This window comes from Mercenaria mercenaria, chromosome 1 (genome assembly GCF_021730395.1).
Source record: "Mercenaria mercenaria strain notata chromosome 1, MADL_Memer_1, whole genome shotgun sequence".
NCBI lineage: Eukaryota > Metazoa > Mollusca > Bivalvia > Venerida > Veneridae > Mercenaria > Mercenaria mercenaria.
In genome coordinates, this window is record NC_069361.1 from 71,942,213 (window position 1) to 71,970,084 (window position 27,872).

The window sequence follows — 27,872 nt, forward strand, 5'->3', positions numbered from 1 at the left end:
ATTTACTTCCGTAGAAACAAAAATGGCGCTCGCGACGCGTCTTCAGCAACCGAGTGAAGATAAATCACCTACGGACATTACCTTAAATCTATCTTCTCTTCAGTTTGAAAGTGCATTGGATGATGATGAAAAAGAACTTCAATATCTTAGGAAGAGGGCACATGCGCTGACAGTAACATCATGTGCTCAAGCAACATATTTTGTATCAGTTTTACACGAAGCAAGGTGCTTGTTTGCTACAAACTTGTCTAGATAGAAATGTTAGACATGAATATATACATATATATATATATAATAATAAAGATAAGACCTCCCAGTTATGATCAGAAATTGATTGTTGGGAGTATCCCCGTAAATGTAGATGTATATGTGACTCATAGTCCTATAGGCCAGAGAGCACCAGTTCCAAAAAGTACCGAGAAATTACTTGGAATACGGTATTAGGGAACTGTTTAGTCCGTTCTGCGTGATTGGTCACTAAATTATGTAATCTAGTCCAACTAATTTGACGCGATCCTAGGAAATATTGAGATACTTTTTTCATATGGGCAATATCCCCACTCGCGTCAAACACTTGAATGACCAAAATAGTTGAAGCAACTTCCGACGAAATTTTCATCGCTGCTGACGCTTTGCATGCTGAGTCAAAGAAGTATAAAATACACAGAATGGCAACTGGCTGTAATCTCGCTTGAGCTCGTGTCAGAGCATGATTCGGCGTTATTTTACTAAAAACAAACATCGGCGAGCATGGAGTTACAATTTGTACCTTTAAAACTACATTTAAAATACATGTTAGCTTCTAAAACAAAATTAGTTTAATGTGAAATGGTCTTAAGACACGAAGTACACGTTTTTTTTGCCACCGAAAGAAGCGTGGTCGTACGGTGATAATTATTTTACCGATGAATAATTGCTTTCTCATACAAAATGGCGCGTGGAGAAAGCGCCACTTACGGTAAACGAGATCTCGTTTTTTTGTCACGGGAGGTTGGCGAGATTTGCTCTATATGCCTTTCAAGTTGCCAATCTATTTATTTTTATAGCTCTTTGGCTAAGTGTAACAGTCTCAGGAAAAATGTGCAGCCTCGACCGGGATTCGAACCTCGGACCTTCGGCTTACGGTGCCAACGCTCTACCAATTGAGCTACCGAGGCCACCCAATACGAGAACCGCTACACACCTTCCCTCTTATTGTGAGACATTGGCACTCCTGGCCAATGTCTGCCACAGACTGTTAACCGAATTCAGATGCACACCCCAGCCAAACTGCTTCGCCCTGCATGGGCTCCAAGGGTGAGCATTCCGGACGAGCCCCCAAATGTAACAGTCTCAAGAAAAATGTGCAGCCTCGACCGGGATTCGAACCTCGGACCTTCGGCTTACCGTGCCAATGCTCTACCAGTTGAGCTACCGAGGCCACCCGATACGAGAACCCCAACACTAAGGTTTAAATGTCGATTATTTCATGAATTGGCCATAAATTAAAATATAACTTACATGTATCGAAAGGGGATTCAATTCCTCATTAATCTATGTTAAAATTATCAAATAATATCCAAAATTACGAATTTTCTGATGATTTAAACCTTTGTATGGCCTGTACACGATCAACATTTACCGTGTGTTTACACGCCATATAAAATCAATAATTTTACATGACTGTGTACTGTGATTTAACTTCCATTATTTTGGTCCTTCAAAGTTTTGACGTTTAGATTGCCCGTCACAAATATAAAACAATCTGAACGTCGAATTATTTTGACTTTAGTGTAATCAAACCGAAAACCCATGAGTAATTTTTTTATAATTGAACCTTGTCAGTGTGTTTAGAGTACAGTTCACAAGCATATTGTAAATTTACCAGCGTATTGTAAACTGGGGTTCATATCATTCACATGAAAAATACTCAATTATTGTATCTGATTGACGATATTTGTATGTTTTTTGTTCTTTAATTTGGTGAAACTGTAAGTTAGTTCATTAATTTTAAATTGAGACTAGATATACATGAGGCCGTACACTCCATAATGTTATAATGGAAATCTGTGGTTGGTGGTCTCTAACCTTAGTCAAAATAATTCAACGTTCAGGTTGGTTTGTATTTGGGACGGGCAATCTAAAGGTCAAAACTTTGAAGGACCAAAATAATGGAGGACAAATCACGTACAGTACACAGTCATGTAAAGTTATTGGTTTTATCGCTTGTGCATATTGGCGTGTAGACACGTGGTAATCGTTAATCATGTGTAGTACATACATACCGGTAGGTTTAAATCATTAGAAAATTTGTAATTTTGTATATTATTTGATAATTTTTACATATATCAATGAGGACTGAATTCCGTTTCCATACATGTAAGTTTTATTTGAATTTATGGCCAATTCATGAAATAATCGGCATTTGAACAGGTCTATAGCATGTAAAGCGTCGGCAGAGATGAAAATTTCATCGGAAATTGCTTCAATTATTTTGGTCTTTCGAGAGTTTGACGCGAGTGGGTATATTGCCCATGATGAAAAAAATTATCTCAATATTTCCTAGGATCGCATCAAATTAGTTGGACTACTCTAACCTATAAGCTCCTTAAAGATGTTAACTAACAGGAATTGGCTCCAGTAGCAGAACCTCTTAGACTCAGAAAGGGGAGGGTTGGTCTAGTGGATAAGGTGTTGACCATTTAATCGAGGGGTCGTGGGTTCGAGCCCCACTGGGGTCACAACCATGACTTCTCATATGACACCAGTGCTGGTTTTTCCAGGAAGCAGGCTAGAGGTTGGTTACAATAAGCTTAAAGCTTTCATCACAATCGAGGTAAAACAAATTGGTAGTGCAGACTAAAGGAGAGTTCCAGTAATATGATAACAGTGATATTATGCTGTTACTGTTTTACTCAAATTACTGGTGTATTATGGTAATTGCTAGGAAAAAGCAATGAATCATTGTTATTAAAGTGTTATTACATTTTTATAGATATTTTTTATAAATAGCTCTCACATGGGTTGAATATGAAGTTTTGACAGTTATGGTTTTCCAACTTAGTCACATTCATTTTTTCATAATTAAAGTAAACCGACAAAGTAAACCTTAATAAGAACAAAGAAAATCATACTGTTCTTTAAATTATTCTTCGATCCCAAGAAAACCATGATTTGATAAAAATGTCATTATGCCATACAAACTGCTAATTACCATATTAGTTATTTATCAAATTTCACAATTGTATAAGAGAATTATATGTTCATTTCTTATCACTTATATTTCTTATCTGTTTCAATATATCTAAAACAACGAGATGAGGGCTTATATACAACAAAAAAATGTAACTATGTATTTTGATTTTTGAAACCATCTCTTGCTTTTGATTTTTAATTACAGTATACTGTCTGCAAATATCATTTTCAGTATTCATATTGATTACCTGGCCTCTGGACAGCTCATATAAGGGTTGTCTAAAACCAGACCTCTATAGAGTATAGCTAATAATTTTTTATCTTTTCTAGGCAGTTAAAAAATTGTCTCAAAAGTCCACAGAAAAGATCAACAAGAATACTTCAGGATCAGAGTTCAAGAGATCCATTGAAAATTGGCATTCTTGGATGCGGAAGACTTGGTAGTCAATTAGCTCATAGTTTCATCACATACGGAAACATCAACCCAAAAGATATAAAAATATCCACACGTAGACCAGAAACATTAGGTAAATGAGCCGCGCCATGAGAAAACCAACATAGTGGCTTTGCGACCAGCATAGATCCAGACCAGCCTGCGCATCCGCGCAGTCTAGTCAGGATCCATGCTGTTCGCTAACAGTTTCTCTAATTGCAATAGGCTTTGAAAGCGAACAGCATGGATCCTGACCAGACTGCGTGGATGCGCAGGCAAGTCTGGATCCATGCTGGTCGCAAAGCCACTATGTTGGATTTCTCATTGCACGGCTCAAATTATTGTGTTAACCTATGTTAATGACACATACAAAGAACAAACATCTTTCTATATGAGCAGATATTTTCTTTGCAATTAGTCAACTGTCCGGTGTTAGAAATTAGGATTTTCCGATACTAGTCTGAATTATTATATACAAGTATTAATATGAGCAACAAAATTTCTTACAGGCCAAAGTCAGTAAGCATTTATAAAATTTTGAGACCTTCTGCTAGCTTAAATACACTTTTGCCTGAGGTTTTTACCTTCAGGCTAGTGCTAGTTTTGATCACAGAACCTTAGTAAATTAATCTCGATAGAGCAGCAACCTCTACTACACATTTTGCAGTTTTTATGTGTTTATAACCATGTAAACTTTCAAATAGTTTCAAGGCAAATGCTTTTTGAAAGGCTTTAAAGATGTATAACTTTAAGCATTATAGCTATATACAGCAGTAAAGAAAATTCGGAATGATTTAAAAAGCAGCCAAAGATAGTCTAGTGGTAGAGCATCCACTTTGGGTGCAGGCGGCCTTGAGTTCGATCCCCTGCCACGTCAAACCAAATACGAGAAAAATGTTACCAGTAGCTCACTTGCTTGGTGCTCAGCATTTAAAGGGGAAACTGGCTACACCTCTGTCATTCCCTGGTGGCGATTGATTCCATCAGGAATGAGGTGCCGAGAGTAATTCGTATATATAAGTTGTAGAATTTGCTTTATAATTGACCTAAGATGAATAAGTATAAACTAAAACAAAATATATTTTGTAAGAATGATGTTATAACATCTATGTAGCCAAATTTAAACATGTATAGCTCCACAGCAGTAGTCTAAGAGTTTGTATTAAACAAAATGTCTTTATAAATCTGGTAGGTATGGAAAATTTCAGATTGTTTTCGAAGAACAGTGTTTCTCTTTTCAGAATATTTATCAACTAAAGGAGTTGATTGTTTCCATGACAATATAAAGCTAGTGACAACCTCACATATTGTATTCCTGTGTGTACTACCGTCACAAGTACCCACAATAGCAGATGAAGTAAAGGCAGACATTCCACAAACTTTATTTCTGTACAGTTTTGCTAGTTCGATATCAGCTAGAAAACTACGCCAGCTGTTTGGAACAACAAGTATAATACGTCCAGATTATACATGGGATCAGACCAATGATAATGAAGGCTGGGATTTTTCTATAAATGTGAATTCTGCGCTGGAAAATAAAACTATTGTTTCAACAACTTGTCCATTGAGAAGACAGAAGTGTAAGATATCTACTTGTTTCTAGAATTTAAAACTAGTCTAGTATCCCATGTGTAGTAAGTTTTAAAATAAATAGATCTATCACATGCAGCTGGTTTGACGGCATCAGCATCTCGGTTAAAGTTTGTGTGTATGCTGGTGGAAATGAAGTGAAATTTCAAACATCTGTTCACTATGATAATCTGATGTGCAGTGCACATGTTTTATAATTTTGTTTTGAATTTCTATAAAATTGTGCCCCTTCTCAGCTTGACTATTCAAAGAATATGTAGAGCTATTGTCCTCAACTATTTGTCAGCATCCATATGTAAACCAGTTACTGTAGTAACCATTAGTGGGAATGGATTGAAACTTCACACACTTGACCTCTGCAATGAACTGACATGCACTGTATAGGTTCCAGAACTCTGTTCTGCATTTTTACAAATTTGTGTCCCTTTTTCAACTGTGGCATGGCTGTTGAAAGCCAAGCGGTTTCTTTCCTCTGACAGCTATTGCATGTCTTTAAAGTTATACCCCTTTTTCAGCATAATAGTTTTGAGTTTAGCTGGTATGATCTCAGATACCATTAGTAGGTTCATACACTATTCTCTATAATTATGCTCTGATATTTATTTACAGCTGTTATTACAACAAACCCGAAGTTGGCAGAGTTGATGATATTTGTGTTGGTGAATATGTGTACCCATCTAAAGTTAAACAAATACGATGTTATAGAAATGTTGCATATAGTGATGTTCAACAACACGCCAGAATGTCGACTAGAGCTGAATGACTTCATCAGAAAATCGGCGGACAAGGACGAGTAAGAACTCTTTTTTTTTTTTTAATGTCTATATAAAATAAAACTACTAAAATAAACAAAAGATCTGCCCACCTTTTTTATTGTCAGTAGGTAAGAGAACAAGAGTATATTATATAAGAACTAGAGAGGTCACAAGGTTTTTCTATTATCTGACCTAATGACCTAGTTTTTGAAGGCACATGACCCAGTTCTGATCTTGACCTAGATATTATCAAGGTGAACATTCTCACCAATTTTCATAAAGATCTCATGAAGAGTATGGCCTCTAGAGAGGTCACAAGGTTTTTCTATTTTTATACCTACTGACCTAATTTTGGCAACATGTGACCCAGTTTCAAATTTTATCTAGATATCATCAAGGTGAACATTCAGACAAATTTTCATGAAGATCCATTGAAAAATATGGCCTCTAGAGTGGTCAAAAGGTTTTTCTATATTTAGACCTACTGACCTAGTTTTTGACCACAGTTGACCCAGTTTCGAACTTGACCTAGATATCATCAAGATGAATATTCAGGCCAACTTCCATACAGATCCCCTGAAAAATATGGCCTCTAGAGAGGTCACAAGGTTTTTTTATTATTTGACCTACTGACCTAGTTTTTGATGGCATGTGACCCAGTTTCGAACTTGACCTAGATGTCATCAAGGTGAACATTCTGACCAATTTTCATGAAGATCCATTGAAAAGTATGCTCTCTAGAGAGGTCACAAGATTTTTCTATTTTTAGACCTACTGACCTAGTTTTTGACTGCAGTTGACCCAGTTTCAAACCTGACCTAGATATCATCAAGATGAACACTCAGACCAACTTTCATACAGATCCCATGAAAAATATGGCCTCTAGAGAGGTCACAAGGTTTTTTCATTATTTGACCTACTGACCTACTTTTTGAAAACACGTGACCCACTTTCGAACTTGACCTAGATATCATCAAGGTGAACATTCTGACCAATTTTTATGAAGATCTATTCATAAGTATGGCCTCTACAGAGGTCATAAGGTTTTTCTATTTTTAGACCTACTGACCTAGTTTTTGACCCCACGTGACCCAGTTTCGAACTTGACCTAGATATCATCAAGATGAACATTCAGACTAATTTTCATACAGATCCCATGAAAAATATGGCCTTTAGAGAGGTCACAAGGTTTTTCTATTATTTGACCTACTGACCTAGTTTTTGAAGGCACGTGACCCAGTTTCGAACTTGACCTAGATATCATCAAGATGAACATTCTGATCAATTTTCATGAAGATCTTGTGAAATATATGGCCTTTAGAGAGGTCACAAGGTTTTTCTATTTTTAGACCTACTGACCTAGTTTTTGACTGCACGTGACCCAGTTTCGAACTTGACCTAGATATCATCAAGCTGAACATTCTGACCAATTTTCATAAAGATCCATGAAAAATGTGACCTCTAGAGTGGTCACAAGTAAAAGTTTACGCACGCACGGACGGACTAACGCACGGACGGACGACGGACGACGGACGCTGCGTGATCACAAAAGCTCACCTTGTCACTTTGTGACAGGTGAGCTAAAAAGGTCTTGAGTATATATGTTCTTTTATCAAGGCAATTGTTTTTCACGGGAATTTCACAGAAGACAGCAAATCTGAAGTCATTTGACCCCCAATGACCTATTATCCGAGTCGAGTGTTTTCTAGTACAGAATCAAGGAAGACTGGCTTGGTTGAGAAGCAGGTATATAACAAACTGAAGTTCTGCTGAAAAAGTGTGTTAAACCAAGTATAAGTCGCTCAACAGTAAACCAAAGCCTTGCATCTGTTATTATATGTAACAGGCTTAAAGGACAAGCCTAAAATTAGACTACTTCATAGGTAGTTTGTTCGAAAGCGATTACTTGTAATTGTTTGAACAAAAAAAATAAATAGTCTATAACTGGTAAATTTACACTGTCCCTGTCTTAGAGCAATTATTCTGCAAAATCATTTACTTTCATGGACATGAAATTTCGAGATTTGCTGGAACACAGAAAGTCGTATATTTCATCTTTTGACAATAAAATGAAATGCAATGGGAGACTTTGGTCTGTTATCTCCCTTTATATTACAGTAAGTAGATCCTTTCATTTGGATTCCAGATATTTAATTTAACAAAAATGCAAGATATCTCACACCATAGAACTGAGATATCTCATAGGCAAAACAGCGATAAAGTCAGAGGATTCCAAATAATGGGACCTAGTTACTATTTTATTATCTCTGACATAATCCAATCATGCCAATGAGGGAGACAATCACCAAAGTCCCTCATCAAGGTTTAATTTTGTGGATCAGCACATCCATGAATTCTGTGAAAATTAGTCCTTCACCAGTATAAGTACTTTTGCATTATTTTGATTTTATTCAGCAGTACACGAAAGAGATTAAACACTAGAAATCTTCAGGTATTCTGTAACATTTTTCAGTGTAATACCAATAGTATCAAGATATCCATTAAACATAATTATTGCCAAGTCAGAGTAAAATGAATTCTAACAATACCAGCAAATAACCTACATACATGTAGAGCAAAATCTATCTCGGGTTATTCTGCAATATACCACTCGCGTGCAATGACGTCATCCGATCCTGGTGCGTAGCGCGGTTGTAAAACGTAGTTACTATTTTTTTCTAACACTGTTGATACTAGTATGTCGTGTTAGAATCGAAATAATAAGTTCCCAAGTGTGATTTATCATAGAATAACCCGAGTTTTTCGTTCTTATGCGAAACAATATAAATATTGGCCGTTTTCCTGCCTTGTTTACAGGTGACCTCAGGCTATAATAGTATTAGCACTGCTGCATGCGGGCTTAATGCAAAACAAATGTAACTTCTTTATTTCATATAAGTTACAACCGTTTTGCGCTAAGCCCGCATGCAGCAGTAATTGTCCAAAACAAAACATAGTCTTGATTGCTTTACTGTTTCAATTACATAATACATAGAAGGTTGTTGTAATCATTTAGTCAAGGTGAGAAATATACCCGTTAATGAACAGCAATTAACACTGATTGAGTACAAACAGAAATCCAACATTTTTACAAAGTTTATTTCCGTAAATTTTTATTTGTAAAATCCTGCCATATTCACAGAAATTATTTTCATCTTGGTCTAGAAAAACAATATTTGCTGCCAGCCTGCCAGGAAACACACCAGATGCCTTATTTGATGTCCGATTATTCAAAAATTTCTTAGGAAGGATCCCCAAACCCCCTAGTGGGAGGGGGATACCCCTTCCCACACCCTCCCCCACTCGCTGCATTGCGGCCCAAAGTGCCCTTTTTTTTTTTTTTTACATCCACCCTGCCCTTTTCAAATCCTAGCAGGAACACTGACCAGCCCTTGTTCAGATGTTGTAAATGTATGGCATATTTCTATATCTGGCATGTAAAGTCTTGCATTTGTATATGTATCAATATTCCGTGTACATTTAAATTTCAGGCTGTTTCCACCGTTTGACTTGCTGAAAGTTCTGGAGAGTAACACAGCAGTTCTGAAGAGACTGAACCAGTACGAGGGATTATATAATGCTTTTGTTAACAAATATAACCATGTGTTTGAGGACTACCTGAAACAAAAACTTTACAATGAAATGTATGGAACATAAATAGCATTACCAGTTTTAATACTGCTTGTCCTGAATGGAAAAAAGAGCCTCAGAAATGTTTTCTTACACATTTTTCATGTATTTTTATCCACCCTAAGGCGGGCATATTAAAATCGCACTGTCCATCTCTACGTGCATGTGTCCATCAGTGTAAATTCTTGTCCAGGCTGTAACTCTGCCATTCATAAAGGAATTTTGAAATAACTTGGTTTAAATGTTCATCATAATGAAACGTGTCATGCACAAGACACAGACCCCTAGCTCAAAGGTCAAGGTCACTCTTAGAAGTCAAAGGTCAACAGGGTCTGTTTCATGTCTAGTTCATAACTCTGCCATTCATCAAGGGATTTTGAAATTACTTGGCATAAATGTTCCCCATAATGAGACGACATGTCATGCGCAAGATCCAGACCCCTAGCTCTAAGGTCAAGGTCACACTTAGAGGTGAAAGGTTAACATGATCTAGTCCAGAACTCTGCCATCGATGAAAGAAATGTTCTGGGGCATTTTTCACTAATAGTGTCAGCTCTTGTTTAGAAACAAGCTTTTTTGCAAGATTTGAAATAGGGGGTTACAGTTATAGTCATTTAAGACAATTATGTTCTTATGTTAGCATGCTTAAATCTCTGTTTTTTGTCCAGGTGGAGTCAATTTATAATAATAGGCATACATTTCCACCTAAGGTAAACGTATTTTAGCAAATATAAGCAAAATACACAGATGTTGAACTGAACTTGGCATTTTGCACACAATATAATTACATGTATAAAGCAGTTCAGTAATTGTTTCTCAGACTCTGCGATAAAAGTTAACATCATTGTAATTGGCGGAATCGATAGGGCATAATACTTCCGATAATGCATGACAACAGTTTCAGATATGAGCAAGACATATTTTCTCCATGACTGACTTGAGACATTTTATCTAAGCCACACATTCTTGGTTACTTTTGGAAAACGGGTAAATATTTGTAAGCAATCCAGGAAAAAAGTGCTTATATTAGCTTATCACCATAATTTTATGAATGAAATACACTGCTTACTTCTTTTTCATGCAGAGATTTTATTTTGGCCATATTGGTAGTCAGCAATATTGTGTTTTGTTTCTTCAAGCTACACAACAATGTTAAATGATTTTAAAATCAAAACATTTTCTTTTTGGCAGTCGTAGCGGAAGTTTTATTTCGGCATTTGTTGATTTGTTGTATAGGCACAATTCCACAGCGCATGAGTTGTGAAAAGTTACACAAACAATTTTAAAAGTTAAGCTACTAAATTGAAGCTAAAACTGTACTGCTATTCTGTGATATCTATTCGTTATCTATAAAATTATTGTAATACACTTGTCTGTTTTTTGTCATGCTTCACTTTCACATAAAACAAGTTGTTCACTTTCAAAATTTTATACCATAGTCACAAGACTATAACCGTCATTTGGAAAAAATATAATACCTGTAAAACACTGAGAATACAGTGAATTTTCTCTCGATCAAAGTCTAAATTGCAATAGAGTTCTTAACCGGCAGTTTGAAGGTAGCCCTAACAACAAGAAAATGTGGCTAGAAGTGTGGCATTGCATAGCACCGGAGGTTGCCTGGCTGAAATTGTCTTGTGGATGCATTGCAACATGCCGATGCTCAAGCTGAAGAAACAGAAGCAGTAGTAATGTTGTTCACATCGAAACATAATTCCAAGTACATAGCAGTCATAATGGTAGAGGTCAGTGACTACTACAAAATCAACAATTGACTTGAGTATTGCTGTGGCAATACAGAACTTTCAGTAGTGACCTTAACCTTGGACTGTCAAGCTTAGGTCATGTGTTGACACAGTCTCGTCATGGGGAACATTTCTGTGTAGCACTAAGATAATCTATCGATGCATATAAGTTATGGAGTGGAAACAATTTTTACCTGACCTCCAGTTACACTACTGTAATGCCTTATTCAAATGTATTCGAAACAGCACACAACAGATTGCAACACGCCCAGAACACAGCAGCTCGCGTTATCATTAGGATGTTGCATCACAATGATTTTACACCAATACTGTAGGAGCTCCGTTGGTTTCTAGTGAAATACAGGTATAAAACAAGGTTCTGAACCCCACCTTTAAGTAGGGGTGTGTACCGGTTCTAGATATGTATGGAATACCGGTATTCAGGGTTCGATTGATACATCGGATAGAATGTTCCTGTATCGATCAAAAACAAACTAACTACATGGTAAATGGCCTCAGTAATAGCTCTCCTCCAAAGAGCGTACTTTGTTTACTCCGGAAATGTTTTTTACAACGTCACACCTGACGGCCAATCAGGGTTCAACATCATTGGAAAAAATGTAAGTATGTGGTACCCGGAACAGAACGCTAATTTTTGCAGTGATGATTTTTTTGTCAGCAAATCCTAAGCGTACTAAACAAATTAAGAATAAATCTGTATCAGAAGCACGCTGCCACCAATAGTAAAGTCTGGTCGTACTTTGATAAAACTTTTGGAGGTGCAGACTGCAGAGCGAGTTTTCTCCACCTCTGGAGATATACTGTCTGCAGAAAGGTCGATATTGGATACAAATGCATTAGACTGCATGATTTTCCTAAAAAATGCATCCAAGTCATGTGATTTTGTCGCAGAATAGACCCACCTTAAAAGTTATTAATCAATACTAGTAATAAAGTTCATATTGCACTACTATATTGTCTTGTACTCTGTTATTATTCCGTTAGAAAATATATGATATATCGAATATTGATCATATGAATGATATGACAGGAGCTCAAATACTACTAAAAATGCCGTCATTGATTGTGCAAGATTAAACCAGTGATATTTGACAATCACAGCTTTTTGGTCATTGTTCCAAAGCTTTTGAACTCCCCATCAATATTAAGGAAGCTGACTCATAAGCTTGCAAAACCCCCCCCTTCTTTGTACAATATTTCACAAACTAACGGATGCTTTTTTTCATATCTAAGCATTCAACAGTATTCTATTGTAGAATCATTCAAGTTTTTAACCTATGCTTGGTTATATCTATTTTTTACATTCCTGTTTTTCGTTTTGTTAATAAAAGTCATTTTTTGTTTCTTAAGAATTTTCAATTGTATTTCTGAAATGTATTCAGCAATTTTGAATGGTTAAATATGCATGAAAAAAAGAGTTCTATGTACTGTCATTTTGTTGGGTTTTACGTCGCACTAACAGAATTATAGGTCATATGGCAACTTTCAAGCTATGATGGTGGAGGTAGACCCCAGGTGCACCTCTGGTTATTATTTTATCACAAGTGGGCACCTGGGAAGAACCAACTACCTTGATGGCTTCCTCACATGAAGAATTCAACATCTTGAGTAAGGCCTGAATCCACATCAACAAGGGGAATCGATTACAACATGGTTCATACAGACCTTCCCAAAAAAAATTCAAGCAGTTTTCAAGTAGTTTTCCTCCATTTTCAAGGACTTAAATGGGCGCAATGTCACTGTTGCTGAGACATGAAATAACCAATTTAAATCCAGTTTAGGACAAAATTAAACAATGTAACACAAGATTTACCTTCAACGCATCGCGGATAAATTACAGTGTGAAAATTACTTGAAAGAGCATAAAACCCGTAAAGTACAGTACCGTACCGTACTATCGCCGACTCCGTGCCAGGCCCTAATGGTGGTAACGGTTGTTCTTTTTTCGTTGTTTTTTAGTTTTATTTTGGTCCGTTTATAATGTTCGTCCGTTTTCACTTCGCACCCGACGAATTTAAGGACTATTTGCCATCTTTTGTACGTTTTTTCCTAAATTCAAGTAGTTTTCGAGTAGTTTCTGACTGTTACAAAATTCAAGTAGTTTTCAAGGAGTAGGCATCAAATTCAAGGACTTTTCATGGCCTGTGCGAACCATGTAAAAGCAAGCGACCGTAACCACTCAGTCGAGGAGCACCCCCAACCCCCAAGAGTAAATTTGGTGTAGTAATAATATTGCCATCAACTCCTAACAAATAACAGTTTAAAATCTGCTTGATGGCAAAACCAACAGACAGCTTTATTGTTCTAACAGATCTAGTAGCCTTATTTACACTTATAAAGGTCCATCAGTGGAACGAACTGATATTCCTGTAATTCTTTTCTGGTCATTGCTTTTTAACAAGTTTTTACTCGTAGTGTTCCTGCCTCATTCAGGGCATTGAGGAAGCTATCCGGCTGGCTTACATAAGGTTCGTGGTTCTACCCAGTTGCCCACTCGTGATGAAATAATGCAGTGGGGCACCTAGGGGCTTCCTCGTACATAAAAGATGAAAAGTCGCCATAATTATGACCTATACAGGCGTCAGTGCATTGTTAACCCCACGTCACACGGGAAAAAGAAAAATGCTCGAGTTTCCATGGCTTCGAGCGATCCAAACACATGAAAGGAAAACAACTGGGGGGCCAAATGAACTTCTGAAAGCCTTGGTGCAACATGGGCAGCTATAATAAACCAGACGTGTTGCTGTGTAGGAAAATACTTTTATTCACAAAGTCTTTGGTTTAGTCAGGACTAAATCCAATGCCTAGGACAGGAAAATGTGTTAAAATTAACTTATAAAATCATGACTATTTATACTTTTCAATATTAACAGCCTAAACATTCATGCTTTCATCATTCAACTCATTTTGCTGCTACTGTTAAACAACTGATATAACTTTACAGTTACAAATAGGAACAGACTTTGGAAGTTGCTAGACTGTCTTACATGTTAGTCAAAATTGCAAGCATGCCTGATAACTTTTTGAGAAATTCCATTGATAGAAAGTGTAATATTTTAATGACTTGTCAGTCACTCTTAATCATACAAATAACAATCAAAAACTGTTAGAAGTTACAACACTACTTCATATGGAACAACTTTTTTTTAAATGAAAATGTTGGTCCGACTGCCGACCCTGGCCAATAATTGGCTGTAGCCAAATAAAGAAAAGGCTGTTAAAATCATACAAAAATATGTTTAAAATTGCAAAATGGACCATCAAATTCATTGCTAAATTGAAAAATTTGTAGCCAAAGTGGCACTTTATTAGCCATTGACTACAATGGTTAATGGCAGAACTGGCCCTGTCAGACAAATTTTAATCCTTCAAGTTACTCTAACTGGATGTTATATCTCTAACTATATTTTCTGTCACACCCCTCTTTCAAGTGTTATGGACAGAGTGTGGGCCACAATAAAGTGAAAAGAAACATTAAAACACTACTAGGAAAGTTCCTAGTAGGTTATGAGAATATGAATTAAAGCAGACAGCATGTTGTGTAAAATAAGATAGAAGTAAGAAAAAGTTTAGTGTTAAAAACATCCCTTGCTGACCTGAAAGTTACATTTTAAAACAGCCCGCTTGAAAGAGTCCAAGCTAGGCATGACTGCAATGTGATGTCGGGCAATCTGTCCAGCAATTTCGCAAAGCCTGTACAAAGGCAATGGCATTTTTTAAAAGTCAGGAAAAACTTGCAATTAAGAACTGTATTATCAGTAAAATCATGCAAAATGTAAAGAAAAAATAAAATGAAAATTTACAACATATTTACAACAGTTTTTACATGTATAATACAACAAATATGTACACTCCCAAGTTTTCATTTACATCTAAAAATACAATGTAAAATCTGATAATGCTCTTTTAAATAAATACCTAAGAAAAGTCTAATTAAAACATGATCACCTACGATTTTTCCCCCATAAAAGTAATGTCCATTAACAAAAAGCATAAATGATGGTCTCTTTCTCCCATATAGGTACAAATCACAGAATTATTGTTCTCGTGTTTGGCTTGAATCTTTCATGTTCTTCAACATTTCACTGTAATATACCTATATGCCTGAGAATTTAAAATCAGGAAATTAAAAGAAAAACAACAAAACTAAACCGGAAAAAAAGTCTGCCATCTACTGTTTTATAACATGCGTTTTAAAGTTTAAAATGACAAAACATTCAGTAACATCTTAAGAATTTCTTTAGCTCCCGATATATCTTGTTTACTTTAACACTTTTGATGTACTTGTAAAAATTAGAATTAAGTTCGAAACCATTAAGTTTACGACAATAAACCAAGAGAATTTGAACAGTTTTACGCTCTAACTAGTAATAAAAGTCTGCTCTTGGTCTGAATATTAAGAATGCAGAATATCATTTCTGCAACTTGTGTAAGCATGTAAAAATACATGTACTGCCAATAGCTGAATGCATTTACAAAAAATCTGAAACCATACTTTCCTGAGTGGTGTATAATACTAGGAATGCACTAAATGACTAAAACAATACTGGGACAGCATAATACCCACTATGTTGGTTTTTCTCATGGCACGACTCATATTATGTCTTTTGTGGTTAGAATTTTTTTTCTAATTTCTTAATACAATTAAATTTGATACAGAACCATCTTTGATTTTCTTGACTTCTTAAAAATTTCCTTAATGTTATTTCTTTCTCCTGTGGTCATTTTTTTTCTTGTGTCTGTCTTTCCATAGACAGCAATAATTTAGAAAATCAGAATCTAACATTCTAAAATTCATTAATTAACATAATTCACTACCAAACACAACAGGTAATTAAACTAAAGGCCATTTGCTGAGATCATGTGTCTTACTAAATAATTCTACATCTGCTTAAGTACAACTGTAAATGTCAAGCACACTTCCAAATAATCTAATCTCCAAGTGGAATGGCAGTGTCTATGGTAAGTTTTTCTCTAGTATATACCAGGTATGATCCTCGATTTAACCTTCTCACAGTAGCGGTCCCAACTGGCACCGTACTTTTTCCTACACAGAGCGTCATCTCTACGTTCTCGGTGTACCAACAGAATGAAGAAATAGATGGGATAGAAGTAAGGCATGACAGTGGTGAATCCTGCAAATCAAAATGACAAATTAATTATCAATTAGTCAACAAATCTTACAGCATAGACTTTGAATACTACTCATAATGCTGTTATCTAAACTTTCATTCATGAGCAGAACAGTAAGTACTATTTAGCAGCATTTCATCTAAAAAGCAGGAAGCATACAGATAACAAAAACAAGAGTGCCAGAATGTCACAATATACGCCCGTCACAACAAATTTCTTTACTCTAGCACCTGTATTTGCAAATGGAATTTTAATTTTGTGGTTGTTTAGTAATCATTGTAAGTCATTTGTTTTTCTAAGTCCACTAAAAAACTCATTACCAGGTAGAGATACCTTAAAATACACCTAAAATTTTAAAGTAACATCTATGTTGTACCACAGAAAAGTGGTCTTGTTTTTTCCCTACGGTCAATTATAAAAAAGTTACAATATAAGTTATTTATAGTAACAACTAAGGGAAGATAATCTTAAAAAAAAAAAAAAAAAAAAAAAAAATATCAAAAAAAAAAATTGTAAGTCCACACAAAAATCTTTACCAGGTAGAGATTGGTCAAAATACACCTCAAAATTGGATGTAGTGGATGTAGCATGCATGTTGTACTACAGAAAAGTGGTATCGATTTTTCCCTACGACTAGTAATGAAAAAGTTACAATATAAGCTATTTATAGTAACAACAAAGGGAAGTAATTCTAAGAAGGGAACTGCGCATGACACTTTGTCTCATGATGATGTATAATTGTGCCAAGTTACATCAAAATCCCTCCATGCATGAAGAAGAAATGCTTCGGACAAAGTCATTCTTGTATCTGACCTTTGGCCTCTAAGTGTGACCTTGACCTTTGACCTAGGGACCTGGTTCTTGCGCATGACACTCCGCCTCATAGTGGTGAACATTTGTGCAAAGTTATATCAAAATCCCACTATGCATGAAGAAGAAATGCTCCGGACAAGGTTTTTATTCTTGTATCCTTTGATCTCTAAGTGTGACCTTGACCTTAGACCTAGGGACCTGGTTCTTGCGCATGACACTCCGCCTCATGGTGGTGAACATTTGTGCCAAGTTATATCAAAATCCCTCTATGCATGAAGAAGATATGCTCCGGACAAAGTTTTCTTTCTTGTATCCTTTGACCTCTAAGTGTGACCTTGACCTTAGACCTAGGGACCTGGTTCTTGCGCATGACATTCTGTCTCATGATGATGAACAATTGTGCCAACTTTCATCAAAATCCCTCCATGCATGAAGAAGATATGCTCCGGACAGTCATTCTTGAATTTGACCTTTGACCTCTGTGACCTTGACCTTAGACCTAGGGACCTGGTTTTTGCGCATGACACTCCGTCTCATGATGGTGAACAACTGTGCCAAGTTTCATCAAAATCCCTTCATGCATGTAGAAGATATGCTCCGGACAAAGTCTGTGGAAGCCGCCCGCCCGCCAGGGACGTTTCCATAATACGTCCCGTTTTTCAAACAGAAACTGCTGTTGTCAAACTAATCTCATAATACTTGATGCAAAAATGACCAAGCCTACAGTGTTTATCTTAACACTTATAATCCAACCAAACTTGAGATGTTTTTACAGCATAACAGCCACTGTTCAAAGTCTGGGAACAATTTCCACATTGATGAAATAAGCCTGGCATGTTAAAACGTAAGTATTCAACTAATTTTGTCAACATTTTTAGAAGACTCGTTTCAAAGTGAATAAGCAGCTACTAACCACAAGGAAGGGACCAAGCAAGTGACATGATGATATCTCCGAGGTAGTTAGGTTTCCGGCACAATCCCCACCAACCAGATACTAAAAGCTTCTTGCCAGTTCCAGTACGGATAGTCTGAAGATCTGAAAACATAAATAATGTCAAAGCACATTAAAATTCAGTAAACCACTGTCAACTCTTTTAAGCTTCAAAACAGACTTGGCAATTTCAGAATAAAAGCAGCAAAGAAACTTATCAGGAATAAATCATGCAAGGGTCTTTAACCCATACCCTGCTAAATTTCTAAAATGGACTGGTCCATCATTCAATTTGGGCAGTACCATTTATTATTCGAAGGGGTGTTCATTGAAAACTTATTGACTGAATAGCGAACAGTGCAGACCATGATCAGTAGGGGTGGGCGCTATACCGCAGTAGACCGGTTATTGCGATGTTTTTTCCTATGATACGATATTGCAATATGATTTTCGAATACCGGTTATTTTGTAACATTAAGTAACACTAACGTAAACCAAGAAGATTCACAAAAAAAAATCCTTTTCTTGCCAGCACGATTCAACTTTGTTTTCATTTTTCTCCCTTCATTTCCGGTGCAGGTAGCAGACTGGTTTACAGCTATTTTACGGACCCAATTTCACATAATAAAACCAATAAGAAAATTTAGATAAATATAATTTCGTATTTGTCAGCGACTCATTAGTAATTTTTCTATCAACTAAAATTTATTATTCATACAACAGCTATACCACTTTCCTCGTTTATAATCGGTGAATTGAGCAACCTGTGTTATATGATTGTATCTGTAAACCTAATGTAGTGCCGCACAATAAACTAAATAATATTTTGAAGCAGTCTACTTTCGCTTTTGAATATCTGGTAATCGGCGTCATAGCAACATGTCGGACTTCGAGATTGTTGAAAATAAAGGCAAAATCATCAACAATTAATAGTATTTGTGGATGACAAATTGACAATACTCCCCAGAATCTAGTCAAAACTTTTTATATTTTTGTTTACTGGTATTTTTATTTATTGAGACGGGGCAGCAAACACTCGTGTTGTTGATACTAGTCATTTTACTCATTTTTAATTGAATAAATTTGAAAAAAACAGTTTGATTCATCATGTTTTTGTTCATTAAATAACTGGTACAATATATCCCAGTATATTGCAATATCCACATACAATATTGCAATATATTGCAATACCAATTTTCGTGGCAATACCCACCCCTAATCATTGATCAGCCTGCACGGATGTGCAGGATCCGTGCAGGATGATCTTGGTCTGCAACTGGTTGCAAAGGCAGAATCATTTGCCGACAGCAGGCTAAAGGTTAATAAGCTTCTTCACTTGCAAAATGCTTGAAAAAAAATCAAGTTGTGACTTTAATTACTAGAAATGAGCATTTTCAATATAGTGAAAATTTTAGGCGGAATAATTTGCGTTTAATAAGCCATCTCTATTACCATTTACAATTACATTTGAAGGAGTCAATACATACGTGCTAGAGCTGGATTATCCGGGTTCTTCCTGAATTCATTTTTCTGAGAGTTGCTGCCCCGGAATATGTAATATCCAATAACTGTAAATAACAATATAACATGGTAAGGAATCACAATATCTTAAATGATATCTTTCATATTTTACAGTGTTCATTTAGTGCTGTTTCAGCTACTGATTCATCTTCTACAATTTTGAACAGTTACACAGCAAAACAAATGCTTTATAGCTGTTCTTAAATTTTATTTTGTATACTCTCTGAGTAAAACTGTTACGAAATAAGAACCTTGTTCTCCATCTTCTGATGCAAAGTAAGAAATAAAAAGTTCCAAAGCGTGGTTTATCGTAGAATAACCTGTGTTTTGAGTTCTTATGCGTAAAAATATATCACATAGGCCTTCGTGATATACTGTTTTGCATAAGAACGAAAAACTTGGGTAATTCTACCATAAATCACACTTGACTTGAGAACTTATTTTGACTCTTACATGACATACTAGTATCAACTGTGTTTGAAGAAATGGTAACTACTTTTTACGACATGAACTACACATCGTGCTTTGCACATGGATCATTCTATACACAGAGGATGACGTCACTATTTTGCACGTGCATGGGTTATCGCAAAATAACCGTTGATTGATTTTCTCCTCTGTATATAGGTTATTTGCTAGTCGTGTTAGAAGTTTTAATAAAAGTATGGTTTTTATGCATTATTTCATCACGAGTGGGCACCTGGGTAGATCCATCGACCTTCTATAAGACAGCTGGATGGCTTCCTCACATGAAAAATAAAACACCCTGAACCAATCAGCCAATGAGGCCCCGACAAAGACCTTTAATAGCTTCAAAATTTAACAAGAACTTACAGTTGAGAACGACAATGCTAGCCAAACAGTACCAGGGCATTGGGTTTGGATGTTCCAGGAGATAACGGCCTTGTAAGCAGTAGAGGAATGGAACCCAGGCAAGGTCACCAAAACTCAACATGAAACCAAATCCTTCATAGATTATATCCATAGTTGTTAAAATGGCATCCTAAATAAAGAAAGTATCCATTACACACATATGCCATTTTCACAATAAAATGCATAAAGTTATTTTCAAAAGATTATTTTTACTCCTTGAGCGTAACATGCCGGTGCACTTTGTTAAGAAATTGGCTGCAGCAAAGAACAGCCCGTCTCTATTTAATTACAAGCATTTAATCAGATTGGTTCTAAAATTTTATCCTAGCCTTTTTCCAATCCATCTAAAATGCTTAATTTATGAAAAATATCCAGTTTAACAAAATAATGTTTCGATGTTCAGTGCTTTGGTCATCAATTATTATAACTAAATTCTTAGCATATAATTCCAAATTTTACAATTCATTTATGCACTTATAGTATACGTTAAAACAAGAGCTGTCACTATTAGTGACAAATGCCCCCGAGCATTTATGCCAAGTAATTTTAAAATCACTTTGATGCCAGAGTTACGGACCGGACAAAAAAAGACCATGTTAACTTTTAACCTCTAAGTGTGACCTTTAACTTTGAGCTATAGGTCTGGATCTTGCGTATGAAATGTCTCATGGGGAACATTTAAGTCAAGCAATTTCAAAACCTCTTGATGAATGGCAGAGTTATGCACCGCACAAGAAACAGACCACGTTAACCTTTAACCTCTAAGTGTGACCTTGAACTTAAAGCTAGGGGTCTGGATCTTGCGCATTACATGTCTTATGGCAAACATTTTAGTCTTGAGTGATTACAAAATATCTTCATGAATGGCAAAGTTATGAACTGGACACAAAACAGACATTGTTAACCTTTGACTTCTAAGTCTGACCTTGACCTTGGAGCTAGGGGTCTGGGTTTTGCACTTGACACATCATCTCATTATGATGAACATTCATGCAAAGTTATTTCAAAATCCCTTTATGGATGGCAGAGTTACTGCCTAGACAAGAATTTACACGGATGGACAGTGCGATTTTAATATGCCCACCTTCGGGGGCATAAAATATCCAAGTAACATTTACCTCAAACCATAATGCATCAGCAATATAGAGTGCCTGGAAGAAAACTACAGCAGCTAAAGCATAATCTATTTTTCCATCCAGTTGATAATCCTTCACGAGGAAAACGAGATTTATGATCACCCAGCCAATCAGACCTGGTCTCATCTCGCAGAAAAACTTAATATCAAACTGTCCAATCCTTGGGTTCAGCTCATGGCCCATGAAAAAGTCATAGACAATGTTTCCTGGAATTCACAAAATCAATGTGTTATCAACTGTATACAGATATAAATTAATAAACTTTATGGTACTGAATCAAAATTGACCAATGGAATTTTCAGCACAAGATTTCAAACATGTACATTTTAAAGATGCTGTCTAAGTAATACATACTAGTACAGCCAGTCATAAGAGAGCCTTTGGCAACTAAAAGCCATTATTACAAATAGAAACTTATTGTCAACTCCATCCGGGATGAGAATGGCTTTCATAAAAAATCTCTGAAAATTTTCCCCAGGGGTTTGGGAGCATATGATTATTTTATAATGAGACAAAACTGTTAAAATTTAGCATATTGACAAACATATATTAAAATACATCTCCAAGTAATACAAGAGCTGTCTGTAAGACGGCGCGCTCAACTTTTCTCAGTGCCTGACTGAATTAGAGCTTTGCCAGTAAAACAAAAATTCCTAGTTAAAAAGGGAAATAACTCTGTCAAAATTCAGACCAGAGTTATGGGGACCATTTCTCCTGGTGTAGACTTTGATGGTAAATAAGTATTTTAAGTTTCAAGTCAAAAGCTTTGATAATAACTGAGATATTTGACTTTATCAAAATCTTTAACCAAAAATTCTAAGTTTAAAAGATGCATAATTCTGTCAAAATTCAAATCAGAGTTGTGGTGATTGTTTCTCCTGGTGTAGCCTTTGATAGTTAATGGCTATTTCGAGTTTCAAGTCAACAGCTTTGATAGAAACAGAGATATTTTACTTTTGTAAAAAAAACTTTAACCAACAGCGACGCCGACACCGGGGCGAGTGCAATAGCTCTACTTTTTCTTTGGAAAGTTGAGCTAAAAATAAATACAAATACATGGCATTTATATAACACAAAAATTATAAAATATTCTATTGCGCTTTACAATTACATAACACACATTTAACATATATACATACAAAATATGAACAGGATTCTAGAACTTAGATTTAAAGATTTGGACATGTATAAATACTATTTTACACCACTTCTGATATTTTGTATCCCAACAAGACTACACTCATTGTTCATGAAACTGCCTAAATAAATGTGCTTTCAGTTTTGATCTAAAGCTGGCTTCAGACTGAATGTTTTCAGATAGCTAGGCAAATCACACAAAATGATACTTATTGAAACTGACGCAATATATATCAGGCAGGGTTTACTTTAACTGAATTCTAATTTACATCTATGCAGCATTCAACTGTTACAATGTATATAGAATATGAAAGTTTCACACATACAACGGAATTAAACAAATTACCAGTTTTTCCAGCAGGTGCCAGATTTCTAGTTGGTCCCAATCTTGCCTTTATGTACACAAACACAGCAAGGGCAAATGAGAACAAGACAGCTGAAGTTAACAACTGCAGGAACTTGTCATAAACAATGGTTACCGGCACTTTATAGTAAACAGCAACAGCAAATGCTACCAGACTGACAACATAAGCAAAGAAACCTGGAAAGAAACACTAAATCAGTTATGTCTGTAGCCTTTAAGGGCAGATGTTACTAAAGTTGATTCTGGTAATAAGTAAGCATAATATACCTGTCTAAACAACTGTTCTGTAGGGCATGTATTACTTTTCCCAAATGACAAAAGTATTTCCACCTTCTAAGGAGTAAAATTTTACAAAAGAAAAAATTTACTGTGCATTATTTCTAAACAAAATCTATACCAAGACAATTTAGGTCATGATGATTTTTTGCAACTTGCCATAGTGCAGGAAAACCCCAAGTCCCAGGTCCACATAGATGGACACCCCGAGAAGAACCACCAACCTTTCAAAAGCCAGTGGGATGGCTACCTCAAACTGAGAAGAGCATACATCAAGGAAAGTTTCAAACCCACGTTATTGAGAAGGCAAAAGATTCAAAGTAAGTGACCTTAGCCATTATGCCACCTTATTATTATTACCAAATCTCAAAATATCACAGAAATAGCACTATTAACATGAATATATATTGGAGCAGGATAAAATCTCTCTCCATCTAGGGCTGTCATTGATTGGGTCTTAGGCATATCGACGATACCAATATATCAGAGGACAAATATTGACGATACACTGATATATCGATTATTAAGTTAGATTAACAACCTATTTGTTCATATGCTTACTATATACCTTTCTGTAAATGCTATTTTTAGTTTTATTGCCTACTTTTCATATTACTGTTTGATTGTGTTGAATTTATATTTACCGTATGAAATAAAAGAAATAAATAAAAATTAATAACATCTTCCATTTTTATTTTGCCTTCACTCCTCTTTTGCATTTTTCCAAACTTACAACTTTGTGAACTTCGGTTGTTTTTGAGGGTTTGAGTGTTTTTCTTGATAGCTTTTTCTCTCTGTAAAATATCGATTTTTGAAAACAGGAATCGATAATCGATCGACAAAAAAATATCGTTGATACATCGATATCGTTTCTATCGATGACAGCCCTATCTCCATCCTGGAACAAAGTTTTCAAACAACCAGTATTGACCAATGATCAATTTGACCAATACTGACCATCAACCAATGTCTTGATACAAACACACTAAATAAAATGTTGTTGTTTTTTTGTGTGCATTCTAGGTATTTCCTATTTGTAAACCATGAAAGTTTCTTACAACCACCCCAAAGTTGACTTTCTTCACCAGAAACTTGCAATTTCTTCATAACAAAGTCTGCATAGGGCGAATGCTTTTGAAACACTCCTGAACATAGTGGTTACCAGTTTACTATATTTTCTTACCATTACACCTGTAAGACAGCCTATGATGATTGCTGATGACAATGGGTGGTCCCTGTACTACCTTTCCAACTGGAATCATGTACAGAACAGCTTGGAATGCAAACCATCCGACAAATATAAGCGCTGCCTGCACATCAAAGAATGATGACCACTTCCCAGAGCAATTGTGAATATTTTTAATGCTGCAGTTTTTCTACAATGATTGCAAAAAAATTATGCTAACATAAGGTAGTGGACACACGACTTTTTGAGAAGTCTGTGTTTTCTTGCATACCAGACGGGGATTTCCGGTATTTTACCGGTGCTGGAAAATTCCATCTTACACCCTGGGATGTAAGATGACTCTTGTGCTTTAAATGACGCATTACGAACTACATATATGTAGAGGATTTATGTAGTAATTTATATTTTATTTAAAAAACGGAATAAAAATTCAATACCTTGACAGTTCCTATTGGTTCCTGATAGTATAAGTCTCGATTCAAATCACGTTATTTTATCAAAAATCCATAACGTTTAGGTGCAGCTGATAAAACAAAACCGGAACTAAACATTGTTATTTGTTTTGAAATGTTATGACGTCTTTCCTGTTTACGGACATTGGTTTCCCGCGCTTTGTTTAAATACACTGCTATAAGAAATAGTTCTAAACAGAAAGCCGTTTGATTTTATTTTTATTATTATTTCTTGAAATTGGTATGCAAGACAAAGATTCTGTCACTGGTTATAGGTGCAGATGGGAATATCCGGCTCTCGGGTAACTGTTTAGGCGGTAACTCGGCAGGGAGCATTGTTACCGCCTAAACAGTTACCCTCAAGGCCAGATATCTGCACCTACAACCAGTGAAAGAATCTTATAATATTCTCGTTAGGCAATTTATTTTTTCAGACTTAAATACACCTCAACCAGAGCATGGCTTTCTGTTAATAAATGCATACACTAAAATCACACAAGGAGAATAGGGTATCTGCCAAATTACTACATCCCTTATATATAAAACAGACAGATATCACTTTTACTCAGTCAATTTTAAGTAAAGTTTTTAACTAACAAATTTTGTTTCTGTCACAAATTCAAAATCCTTGCCATGCAGACAGCAAAGACAAAATTAATCATTTCTGAAGATTTGTTTAATTAAACACGGCTTATGTTAAACATTCAACTTGATGGATAAGACAAACAGTTCTTTAACAAGAGTTGTCCGTAAGACAGCGCGCTCGACTTTTCTCTGTGCTTGACTCTGAATTAGAGCTTTGCCAGAAAAAAAAATTCTAAGTTAAAAAGAGACATAACTCTGTCAAAATTCAAAACAGAGTTATGGGAATTGTGTCTCCTGGTGTAGACTTTGATAGTAAATAACTATTTGAGTTTCAAGTCAAAAGCTTTAACAGTAACAGAGATATTTGACTTTTAACAAAAAATTCTAAGTTAAAAGGGGGCATAATTCTGTCAAAATTCAAACAGAGTTATGGGGATTGTTTCTTCTGGTGTAGACTTTGATGGTAAATAAGTATTTTAAGTTTCAAGTCAATAGCTTTGATTGTAACAGAGATATTTGACTTTATCAAAATATTTAACCAAAAATTATAAAAAAGGAGCATAATTCTGTCAAAATTCAAATCAGAGTTATGGGGATTGTTTCTCCTGCTGTAGACTTTGATAGTAAATAACTATTTTAAGTTTCAAGTCAATAGCTTTGATAGTAATAGAGATATTTGACTTTATCAAAAACTTTAACCAACGGCGACGCCGACACCAGGGCGAGTGCAATAGCTCTTCTTTTTCTTCGAAAAGTCGAGCTAAAAATTACCTTTGAACAAGCCATGTTCACATAATAGAGTGTAGCAGGTAAGAAAAACATCATCAGGAATGTTCCAAATGCGCCACCAAATTCAGTATGTGAAGATTTTGCCATTACTTTTTTCTCACTTTCATTCCTCTCTACAGTCTGTGATACCGGTTTCGTCTCACCCTGATCATGACAGAACAATTCAATTAAGCTTTATAATGATCATGTAAAAAGTCTGCAACTGCTTTGGATCTTTCACAAGTTCACTTCCTGGAAAAGCCACTACAAGTAATCATACTTTTTCAGCTTTTAGTCGTGCAGCTCTGTACTACAGATAAGTAGACTACCCTGTGTGGACTGTATATGGGTCCAGTAATAGATATCTTTTTGGGTTGAAAAATGACAGCTTGAAATGAAGTTTGTTGTGAAATGCAGCACTGAAGAATCTGGAACATCTGGTGTTTTTAACAAAATCATTATTTACAGAACAAACGTGCCAAATGCCTATGATCTTTTAAGAAACCTTTGTACGCATTCATTTGATTTTGGAGATCAGATGTAGTTTCCGATTGCAAATATTGTTTTCATCATTTGTATTGATCACCACACATATATATGGGCTGTCTTAAGATTTGGTAACCATACCCAGGACTGGCCACTGTCTTTGGAAAAGGTATAAACTGTAAACAAATTTTAATATTCACCTCATGGGATTTTGCTGCAATCCTTGCTGACATTCTAGTGGGTGTTGCAGACTTGGATCTTGTTGTCCTGTTTGGAGTGGATGCTTTAGGTTTTGTTGCCTTAGGCCTTCCCGGGCTCCTTCCTCTGGAGCGACTTCTACTTCGGCTACGACTTCGACTCCTACTAGATCTGGTCTTAGTACTTCTGGACCTAGATCTCACCTAAAATGTATAAACTGAAAATTATATAAGAAAAGAAGCACAAAATTTAATAAAAGCATAAATTTGTTTCACTACCATACTGGCTGATAAAAGTTCAGTGAATATAATATAATCCGATAAATTTTCTTATAAACTAATACATTACATTTAACTTCTAACATACTTTTACACTGTTGTATAATATTAATACTAAAACTAATTTTGGCAAAGGCACAAGGTGCATTCTATAAATAGATTTTATTTCATACCCCAGTAGTCCTCTTGGATGGCATGATTACCCGGCGGAGTAAATCCTCTTGGATGACACCTTTTCCTGTTGTATAAATAAAAGTAAATAACTATAAAACTGTATAATCATTGTTTGCTCAGAAAATTGCCTGAATAAAAATTACCCTATCGTGGACCCCCCAAAATGGCTATTTTTACATTTGGGAAACGCGATCACGTTTTAGTTGTCAATAA

The 27,872-nt window shown here is 35.7% G+C and overlaps 3 protein-coding genes and 1 non-coding gene across 4 annotated transcripts in view; 1 reads left to right on the top strand and 3 right to left on the bottom strand.

Moving 5' to 3' along the window:
- The window catches only part of LOC123565412 (cofilin/actin-depolymerizing factor homolog), a 307,889-nt gene that overhangs the window by 237,857 nt on the left and 42,160 nt on the right, over positions 1-27,872 (bottom strand). The window lies entirely within an intron of this gene.
- LOC123534415 (NADP-dependent oxidoreductase domain-containing protein 1-like) lies at positions 2-10,950 on the top strand. Its single transcript, XM_045316654.2, has 5 exons — positions 2-225; positions 3,505-3,701; positions 4,849-5,187; positions 5,807-5,990; positions 9,444-10,950. Exons 1-5 carry the CDS (start codon positions 23-25, stop codon positions 9,607-9,609), a joined length of 1,089 nt encoding a protein of 362 aa, XP_045172589.2. The 5' UTR covers positions 2-22; the 3' UTR covers positions 9,610-10,950.
- Trnat-cgu (transfer RNA threonine (anticodon CGU)) lies at positions 1,085-1,157 on the bottom strand. Its single transcript has one exon. It is a non-coding gene; the product is annotated as a tRNA-Thr (tRNA).
- On the bottom strand, positions 14,089-27,815 carry LOC128559279 (delta(14)-sterol reductase TM7SF2-like). The gene is made up of 10 exons (XM_053550557.1): positions 27,659-27,815; positions 27,210-27,410; positions 26,527-26,688; positions 24,716-24,908; positions 23,239-23,433; positions 21,738-21,961; positions 20,581-20,749; positions 19,713-19,793; positions 18,208-18,330; positions 14,089-16,483 (listed from the first exon to the last, which is right to left on the bottom strand). The coding sequence occupies exons 1-10, from the start codon at positions 27,680-27,682 to the stop codon at positions 16,323-16,325; spliced, it is 1,533 nt and encodes a 510-aa protein (XP_053406532.1). The 5' UTR covers positions 27,683-27,815; the 3' UTR covers positions 14,089-16,322.